This window comes from Desmodus rotundus, chromosome 1 (genome assembly GCF_022682495.2).
Source record: "Desmodus rotundus isolate HL8 chromosome 1, HLdesRot8A.1, whole genome shotgun sequence".
Taxonomy (NCBI): domain Eukaryota; kingdom Metazoa; phylum Chordata; class Mammalia; order Chiroptera; family Phyllostomidae; genus Desmodus; species Desmodus rotundus.
In genome coordinates this window covers 145,077,328-145,088,031 of record NC_071387.1, presented here as the reverse complement: position 1 = coordinate 145,088,031, position 10,704 = coordinate 145,077,328, and the positions used below count along the sequence as shown (strand labels likewise).

Sequence of the window (10,704 nt, the reverse complement as noted above, 5' to 3'; positions counted from 1 at the left end):
AAGCTACTTGGAGACATAGGTGTCCTGTATAGAATGGGATCCATTCATCTAATCCCCATGCAGTTACTGAGATGCTTATGTCCCTTTAGGCCAGTAAACTTTTGACAACCCAAGAGTACAGATTTCTCCTGTACAAAAAGACATACCAGATAATGCCACACGAGCCTGAGACACCCTAGTAGAAAGTCCTTCTTTCTCAGAGCCTGCTAAGTTGTATTTCTGAACTTCCCGGTCTCTGTGTCCTAGCTTCTCTCTCTGATGACAGTCAACCTTTGTCCCTTCTCCAGTTTGCCCTGAGTAGTGCAGCCAATCACAGACAGGATATGAAACAAGCGAGGTGGCCTGACGATTCAAAGTGTACCTGCTGTAATCTGATCCTAATTGGTAGATATTTTTAAAAAAGTAGTTTTTTTGAAGATGGATGTGAAATACTGCCTGCAGTGAATGATATAAGAAGGGATTTATAGAAGGGGGTGTAAAGGGGCAAGACAGGGATGAAGAAGAAAGGACTTCACAAGACCAGCTTGATGTTTGAGGGAAGCGGTTGTGAACATTTTAAATTTCATCGTCTGAGACTTAGCTTTTTTTGTACAGTTATCTTTTGAAGTCTAAACGTGCAGGTATAATTGTCTCAATTCCTGTAGGGACTGCCTTTTTGAGCCAGATTAATTTTGAAGGGTTAAAATAACTATGGCAGAAGTAACCTTGATGCGGGTCTCCACTGGCAAAGCTTTAGCAAGTCGTTTGGTGATTTCTAGTCACAGAGTCATTCAGATACTGGAGTTTTGCAAAACTTACCCACATAATCCCTGTCATTACTCTGCTTTGTCAGTGGAGACCTAGCTAAGCCCATGCAGTCTTTGCTTCATCTGGTGACTTGCCAACATTTCTTTGCTGTCTTGGGTAATTTTTATCCTGTTTAGGGATGTGACAAATTGTCCCATAGTAAAGTATGTAGGAGATCACAGAGAGCTAGGTACTCTGAGGAAATGCAGAGTGTCTACCCAGAATAAGAAAGGAGCAAGGTCTGTGTAATTCAACTTTGCACAGGATCTGAGACTTGTTCAGACTTAGCAGCACTTCCCTTAGATTTCAGCCTTTCAAACCCAAGACGTTCCTTCACTTTGCCTTGCATTTCTTCACTCTACATTTCTCAGCCAAACTTGACCCCTTCCTCCTCCCTGCCTGCAAAGACCCTCCCCACCCTTCAAATCCAGCCTGTGTTCCCACGAAGCTTTCCTCGATCATTCCAGGCAGAAGGGAGCTTTTTCTTTCCATCCCTAGAGGGCTTACTGCCTGCCTAAATGTAGCGCGGGCTACCTGTGTTACTTGTCTGCATCTACAAAGCTCTCTTCTAGTGTAGCTGAATTCATCTCTGACTCCTTCATTGTACAGAACTTTTTCTCAGTGAAAGTGTACTGAGAAAATGGGTTCCCGGGATGGGCTACTCCTGGAAACTTCAAAATTAGCAAATCATTTCCTTACAGTGTGCTTGTGATGTCGACCTCATATCCCCTAAACTCCACTGTTTAAAATGGTTCTGAGAGGAAAATTGGCTATTGACTTTGGTCTATTCATTTCTAAGGGTGCCCGATATTGAGAGAAAGCTAGAAATGTTAATTTCAATGCATTGACAACTGCCTTCAAACTGAGCAGTTAAGAAGAATGAGCAGTAGGAATGTGGAACCCTAATCTACATTTTATCTTTTCCCTCTTCCATTCCAATTGTCTCCCCCCTACACACATCAACCATGAGCAGCTGGCAGACTATTCATCTCTTTTTTTCCCTGCGTTCTACAGTGTGTCCCAGTGGTTATGTTATGGTAGAATGAGCGGCCAGAAGGAAAACCAAGGCAGGGGAAGCCCTGGAAATTCTCTATATCTTTTCCACTATCTGAGAAAGCAAGCATTTGGAACTGTGTGCTTTCAGGCCTTTCCCCTCCCCAAAGCTGGCACCATCTTTACCTGTCAATCAATATTATAACTTCTTCACTGCCATCCCGCTAACCATGTAAGTCCTCAGAACAAAGGACCTGGCATGCTTGCCACCCTGGCCTTTGGCTGCCCTTACCCTGCGTTGCCCTGAACCTATGCCTCTCCCATCCCCAACGTCTACAAGGCCTGTTCTCTTCCATGCAGACATATCACCAATAAACCCTGCTTGCATACTAATAGATTTGCAGACCTGTACTTCTTCACGGCATCAGCAAGAAGAACCAGGTCTCTCCCTGTAAGAGTTACATCATATTACTAATCGCTGCAACAGTTTAGAGAAGACAGTATGTTGTCTCATTAGAGTCATGATATAATTTTAGGAATTCCTAATAATAAGCTGATAGTAGGTTTTTCTACGCAATATCTCATTTGTAACCTTTGGCTGCAGGTGTTCAAGGTCAAACACAAAGGTCACGCATGCCTACATCTCTCAATATCTGGGTCACTGGCTTTCCTTAAGGCAGATACTATGGAACAAATAATTTCTGTGACAAAAAGAGACTAAGAGAAGGATCCTTCTTGGATTTCTAAATATGTAAGAACAGTAAAGGAAAACGTTCATTCAAGGCCCCCTGTTTTCAAAGAACTGAAATATATAACACTGAGAAAAACATGAGGATTAAAAAGTGGCCGTCTTCCATAAACAACCTGGCTGTTAGCAAGTCATTGTCACAGAAGATCATGTAACATGGCCCATTATTTCCTGAACATGATTAAATGAAAATCCAAATGGTAGAAAATACTTGAAAATATTCTGGCGGATTCAGAACCAAAGGGCTCTCTTATTTCTTAGCTTACTAAGTGACAGCTCCAGACTGACTGAAATGTGATCAAAAGCACCAGTGTAAGATATTTACATGGCTTTGAGGATCGTATTTCTAAAACATTCCCAAAATGTAAAAATCTTTTCAATTCCTCTCTCACCCAAGACAGTTTACAGTCTAAATTTTGGTTTTTTTCAGGAATGATGCAATTTTTAGTTCTGTAGGGAGACTTTTCTAAGTTTCCCTTCCAGCACCATCACCGTGGTGAGACCGTCTGCAACAGAAACTAGCTGTCCTAACCTCCTAAGAAACGAATGGCAGTAAGGACCTTCAGCTAAGGAGAAGAAATCTGGAGCACGGACTTCTGTATTCCCACATGCCAACGAAAGGCAGGGCGTGCCATGAAAAATCAGGGGGTTTTTCCATTCATTTTCTAATGTAAAATGTTAGATAAACATTTTAGGCTTTCCTGGGCCATATGGTCTCTGTTGAAACTACTCTGTCCTAGAAGCATGAACGCAACCACAGACAATATATAAATGAATGAGAATGGTCATGGTTTGGTAAAATTTTATTAAAAAAAAAAAACAGGTCTCTGGTAGATTTAGTCTGTGAACCATAGTTTGCCTGACTCCTGAAAACTGATCTTTGGAGATTGAAATTTATTTCCTCAGGTAATTATGTGAAAATTACTTTTTAAAAAATGCACACATGTTTTATATGTATATCAGAAAGACCACAGATAAAAGGATGATTGGCATTCAAATAAGAAAAAGTACAAACAAGAGCCCCTGACCCCTTTCCTAATAATCGCTTTTCCCTGATACTGTGAGTTCATTGGGCATAAGGCATCACTTGAATCCCTGTCTGCTGTTCCCACTCAGTGACCTCAGAGGAGATCTTAAAATTTCAAGGGGAACACAGCAACATCTGTCAGACATGGAGTGCAGTTCTATTTTTGTGTTGTTTGGACCTAACTACTTAATCAACAGACCTTAGGGAATTTTTGTGGCTTTCGAGGGACATGGAAATATTACTGAGAGACTGCATGAACAGAGAGCTTAGGGACTCGGACATAAACAGTAACCTTGACAGTGTAAACGTGGACGGAATTGTAACTCATGAGGACGCTATCTGCACCCTACGCTACTGCATATTAGCCGCATGATGGGCTCTCAGACAGGTCAGGTTTAAGGAGGCAGTTATGACAGCTTTCAATTTATAGTCGTACTTGTATCATTTACAGACCGGATTAACTACCGTCCATGTATCAAGGAAAAGACATACAAAGAGGAAACCTAGTAAATTTTTTGTCTCCCACACCCGAGTGTTGGGGTGAGTGTGCTCAGGGGGGACAGAGCTCTCAAAATTCTGACACGATCCTGTTGCAGTTGAGTAGCTTGAAATGATCTTCTAAATGGACAATAAAGATTATTATTTAATCTGACTGAAATGAAATACCTATCATCCATAATACAATAAGCCACAGCAAAGATTCCATGGGCAGAAATATTCCATATCCATGGATTTTCCAGGTCAAGATGTTCACATCAAAATTTCTTCAAAATGTGCGGAAAGACCTACTAAAAAGAATGGTGTGATTTTATAGTCATCACTGCTGCTTAGTTTCAAACTAAATTCTGGGCTACCAAGGGCCCCACATTTCTGCAGCCAGTGCGGGGTGCTCCTTCCAGGGTTTTAGAAAGGGTCTCTCAGTCCTCGAGGGCAGGCCGATGGCCAGAGAGACGGAGCAAGGCAAAGGTCTGGGACAAGTGGTAGCAAACCATGGTATTGGGAAGAGCAATGATCAGTGGAACCCCACTTCCCATTACTGAGTGATGGTGATACAGCAATATTCCACAGCATCGCTTTCAATCAGAGCATGGGAAGAGGTTTTCTTCCTTTTCTTCGCTTGAGCTCAACCAGGTCAGATGCCTGGAGCCTTCACAAGAGCGACGTCTGGTTCCTGTGAAGGAGTCAGCTGGTCTGCTGTCAGGGACAGACTTGCATCCTGCCCTAGGTGGACCTCTGGGGCAGGTGACAGAGAAAAAGCTGAGAGTTGAAGGAAGTTCACATCAAGCAATCCAATCCTCTCAAGTAAATCACAAGCATTTAGGAATTGGAATTTTAAACAAGGAGGAATAAATGAGTCAAGTTTGTAATTGCTCTCTAAGATGAGGATTTAAATGGTTGGACTTTGTGAGCTGAGAGTATCTGATCAGTCAGGTGATATCTGAAAGGTATAATAATGACAAAAACTGGTCCTTACTGTATCAGGATATAAAAAGAAAATGCTGAACTTGTTTGCCGTGGGTGGACAGCTAATATCTCTCCTTGTGGTCTTTTTTCTTCTCCCCTCTGATTGTCAAGGAATCAGAAAATTCCTCTGAGTTGTTTCAGGGGAAGAAAAGGACTTTGAAAAAAATTATAGAAAATGATTGGGTACATTTCTGCTTATCGTGTGGTTATGCATATTATACCAATATTGAGATTATATGTGCATAAATGCTTTAAAAAACACTGAAGACACACACAGAGTCTAACCATTAAACAGCATTTAACCAGTAAGGGTGCAGATGTTAGCCATAACCCTGACCGGAAACACATCAGTGATGAGCACTAAGAAAGTTGGAATGTGACCTAATAGGCAGTAATTACAAGGATTTACAGATCGTATTATGTGGGTAAATGTCTGTAAACTTTTCACCTTCTAAAGTTGTATACTGAATACTCTGTAATGACAAGTAAATTACATAATGGCGTTGAATTATGCAATTGGCTCTGCTTTTATTTATGTCAATTATATGTGGCATTGACTTTCATCAAGAAAACCTAGTACTGATTCACTTTGTTGACTTTTTTGTTTTTTGCATATTTTTGCAAGAACAATCTTAAAACAGAATAGCTTACTAATTTTGTTCTTTGCCTTTTCTGGAATTTATATGTTTTTCCACTTTGAAATGCAACCAGATGCTTTTGTGAAACAAAAACGTAATTATGAAATTATGAAACAAAATGACTCTCTCAAATCTTAGGTGTGTAGGTGACCCACAGACAGTTACCTTGCATGTGAAACTGGGAATAGGAATTGTTAAACATGCTAAATTACAAAATAGGTTTAAAATGCTGTGTAATTGAGGTCACAGTAAAAGGCAAACTGTTTTTTTCTTTTTAAGTCTGCCACTAAAAGTGGCTCTAGAACCTTGAGGATTATTCTAAAACAGCAGTATGTAAGAAATATCCAAAAGTCTTTTGAATTCATGTGTGATGGCAGTGTTGATTAAGTTCTTCCAAGAAAACCTAAAAGATGCCCACTGACGGTCATATTCTCATTTGGGGGAGCTTATCCCCATCGTGTGATCTTCACCATGCAAATTTGGTAGGCTTTCGTAGATTTCTAAACAGAACTATTGCCTGCGACAATAAAAAGCTGCCAGCCTAGGCCAGGCCCACAAAACCCTATTAAGATTCTGCGCTCAGCCCTTCCTGCATGGGGACCCAGGGCTCACCCGTAGTAAGTATGGGTCCCTAAGGATACTACTGGCCCCATGGCAGTACTAAGGAGAGACCAGCCTGTAGTCGAGATTCCAGGGCCCAAAGGCATTAGAGGGACTGTGGCGAACAGTTTGGCAAAGCCCAGGGAAGCTCTGTTCTCTAGAACGCATGTGGGAAACACTCCTCTGAAGCACAGGAATAAGCAGAATGGCAGGCAGAGTTTTGACTAGGTTCAGGCTGTGACATGTCTGGAACACTTGCCTTTTGGCCTCCCACCAACTCATCCGGGGGGAAAACGGAGGCAGCTGTAATCTAAGCATAGACATCCAGGCGTCATTTTGCTTACAAAGTAACAAAATACTCTAGAACGGCGCTGTTCCAATACGGTAGCCACTAGCCACCTGTGGCCCTTGAGCGCTTGACTTACTAAAGGTGTAACATACACTCCTGATTTTGAAAACAGTATAAAAATAAAAATTTAAAGTATTAATTTTTCATGCTGATGATATGTTGGAATAACAGTTTGGATATATCGGATTAAAGTGCAGTTAAATTTTATCTAATTTTTAACGTGGCTAACAGAAAATTTAAAATTACGTATGTGGCTTGCATCATACTTATATTAGAGAGCACTTGTTCTAGATGATAACTTTTACAACCATATTATTCTAACTTCTACCTTATTTGTGTATTCATGGAATGAATGAGCTCTTATAGTTTGAGAAAAATCACTGGGATTCCAACTAGTCTTCTTAAAAGGGAGAGGTGAAGACTGGCCTTCTCCATGGTAAAACAGCCTAGGTTATGCTGTGCATCTGAACATTTCTGAAAACAAAAATTAGTAATGTAATATGATAACTGTCAGGTCTAAATGCAAAACATAATTTATTGTTCTTTGCTGAAATTCCCTTAATTCTTTTATTTTAAATATAATTTGACTGTTGTCAATTAGGGGTAATATTATGAAGTAGTATGTCAAATTACAGCTTATCTGCCATTATTTAGCTAAGTAATCTTTGAGAAAGATAATACATCCCATTTCAAACAATAATATATAAATGCTTGCTGTGCTTTCAAAACATTAACCTAATTATCCTTAGGTTGTATTTCCATGAAATCTTTGAGTCTCTTGGCTGAAATGACCTATTTTTATGAAAGTTTGACTTGTTTTCCACTGTAATGACTAAATTAGCCACTATTTAGGCATTCTCAGGACTTAGTCTTTAACACACAAGTCAAACTTTAAAACTCCCGTTGATGTTTTAAAGAGTGCAATTTACAGATTAAAATCAAAGCAAAACAAAACGAAGGAAATTACCCTCACGCCGTCAAGTATTCACCAAGGACTAGGCACGTGTACTCATGTAAATGGGTAAAATTCTTACATGTTGGCCCTGGCATTTCCTGTGCTATTCCCACAGTCCACGGGGACAACCATGAAGTCAGCCCGGAGCGTCGAAATGACAGAACTGCCCTTGGAACAACATGGGCGTGGGCCGGGAGGGACGAGAGGTTCTGATCTTTCCGAAGAATTACCACTCTCTAGTAAGATTCTTTCCCTCTCTTCCTCCTTCCTGTTTGTAATGTATGGGGCACTTACTGTATATACCTGTTAAGTCTCATTGGAAAAAGTACACCAATTGACCTTTTTAAATGAAAATATTAATGCTTAGTAAAAAAGTCATTCTTCACAGTTAAAAATAGTAAGCCCTTCATAATAGCTAAAATGGAAATTTTGAGAGAGAATGAAGAAGAAAGGACAGAAACACCGAAGAAGAGAATAAGTAGTCTCTACTAGTTAATAAAATAAAACAAAAAAATGAGCTTGCTCTGAGCCCAGATGATGTGACTTAATCAAGGGCTATATTCTCTATGTCGGTGACCTATCGGGCCTCCGAGCTACGCAAGATGAGAAGTCCTAGGCTTGCTTTCTTCTCAGGGGGATAGCAGTGAATGAATTCAAGATCTCTGTTTCGGATGAGGACTTTTATGTAATAGTCATTTTTCTTGTCTATCATCTTGTCCTTTGAGTATAATTCTCTTTTGAAATTAAGGAAAGGTACTAAACTGTGGTGCATAATGATCTTATAAAAATGTTTATTTCATTTCAAACTAGAAATAAGTCTGAGGTACTTGGAATTTTCATGTGATTTCTATAAGGGAAAAGTGTTCATATGAAAATCAAAGAAATATAATTTGGGAAAAAAATCATAGTAAAGTATCAAGTCTAATGTTACAGCTTCTCAAGTCTGACTTGAAATCGGTTTTATTCTTCGTTTCTTTGTTTTTGTTTTTTTAAGGTAAATGAAAAGTTTCACTGTCCTAAATTGACAAGAGGACATTCTAAACCACGTTGCAAAATGCGGGCACTTGGATTCTGAGTATGAGGAGATATACTAGCTTTTCAGAAATACCTTTAGTTTGTAAGCAGCATGTCTAAATAACTACCAATTGAAGTGGAAAAATACTTTATAAACAAAAATGTTTCCTTATTCTAGTAAAGTCAATAATGGAAGATCTTGCAATGGAATACTCTTTCCACTCTATTCAGAAAGTTTGGCACCAGCCTGTGGGATAGATTTTTCTAAATATTTGAAACTCAGTAATTATAGACTTTATCTATAAAAATGCTCCTATCCTTAAAGTTGTACAAACTCATTAATAAATCAATTTTATTTGAAAAATGACAAGGAGTCAATCTTTGTTATTTCAAGTCCTGGCCTTGTCCTGGTCTTATCTCCTTTGCTTCCCTAAAATTCTTTATTCCTCCCTAAGTGTTGTCCATCAGAAGGATATCTTATTAATAACATAGTTTATATAAATAAGGACACAATAGAAAGGCATTCTTCATACAAGCTTTGGAGCATATGGTTTCATGGCCTGTAAAGTATGCCTCAATTTCTTTTTTTTTTTGCACATACCAAATGCGTGTACACATGTAATGTATAACCATCTCCTTGTACACAGCTGGAACCCATGACAAGTGAAATGTGACCGGCACAGGGACCCAGGTCAGAGCACTGCCTGGCACTAGCTGAGGAACGGTCCAAAAGGATGACTGACCGCCTTGTGAGGAAATCCAGAGGGTAGAGGACAGTTAGGTTTTCAAAGCAAAAAAACCTTTGTTAATATTTACTTCAAATGTGTGCTATTGGTCCCTGAAAATGCATGTTATGTTGTGTTGACTTGCAATTTCAAATTTAACTCATCAGTATTAGGTATCCATTACTTACCATAGAAGACACTATTTTTTCATAAAGCAGTCACATGCATTGAAGTTAGTATTACCAACTGATATATATGTATTTTTTGCACCTCAAAAACAGAATTACTATAGTGCATATCATGCTTCCACACCTTCCTTGCCGAAGGACAAAAATGCATCAAGTACCGGGATTTGGCTTCCAGACTGGGGGGAAGCCAACCTAGTACTCTGGCAGGATCACTTCATTCTGCTGAGCTCCAAATCCCAGAGCAGGGTTTTCTTGCCCTTCTTTGGGGGCTGCAGCTTCCTCCACAGTCTTCAGCTTTTCCTCTGCTGGGCCCTCCTCCACTTGTGGGTCAGCCAGCTGGTTCCCAGCCTCTAGTGCCTCGGGCACCATCTTGGTGGCCTCGGGAGCATTTAGAGCAGCCTCTTCAATCGCCTCCATGGCCTGCATCTTCATCAGCTCAGCCTCTGCCTTCTCAACTGCCACTTGGGCCCCATCTCCCTGAACTTTCTCTTCTTCCGGAACAGCTTTAACATCTTCATTGCCATCATGGATTGGAGATGGCTCTTGGCTGGCCTTCTGGCTCTCCTGGATGCTGCTGTGGCTACTGCTGGCGCTTCCCAACCGGGAGGAGGCCACCACGGCCTTCACTGCTGCCTGATCACAAACAGAAAAGTGTCAGGTGTCACCTCCACTAAAACCCCAACTCTGAGCTCAGTCTCGACTCTGCATTCAGGGAGTTTGCTTTATATATTAGTGTTTGATCTTTCAAAGTATTATTGTACCAAGACTGTCATATGAAAACTCTGGAGAATAAACAGGAAAATCTCTTTAACCTCAAGCCCATCTGTTTTTTTAATCATCTGGACAATTGAAAGCCTGAGTAAATGAGTTTGTCCATGGATTACTGGTTTTCAAAAATTTTAGGCTGTGTTTCCCAAAGTATTTGTTTCAGGAAACACTAGTTCCATAGGTGTTTAATAAGTGTTATAGAGGTAACAGTTCCATTCTCAGGTTTATTTGAGAAGTCCTGGGTTAAGTCAAGGTTATTTAATATAGGGTATTTCAAATGTATTTAACCATGAGGCCCTTCAGGTTTATTTGGTATCAGCTTGTACGTGATTGTGGAGTGGACGCTCTTTCTGACCCCGAGCTGTTCTCTGAGACCCGCTCTGTATAGAGCTAAACCGAGACACCACTGTGTAAGAGAAAAGCACCTAATTTCTAATCCATGCATATTT

General features: G+C 40.1%; 1 protein-coding gene across 1 annotated transcript in view; it reads right to left on the bottom strand.

Moving 5' to 3' along the window:
* Positions 1-665: 665 nt before the first annotated feature.
* Positions 666-10,704, bottom strand: part of CAMK4 (calcium/calmodulin dependent protein kinase IV) — a 196,622-nt gene continuing 186,583 nt past the window's right edge. Inside the window, exon 12 of the mRNA XM_053911372.2 lies at positions 666-10,120. Coding sequence (XP_053767347.1) covers positions 9,680-10,120 — 441 coding nt within the window. The 3' untranslated portion in view covers positions 666-9,679. The remainder of the gene's footprint in view (positions 10,121-10,704) is intronic.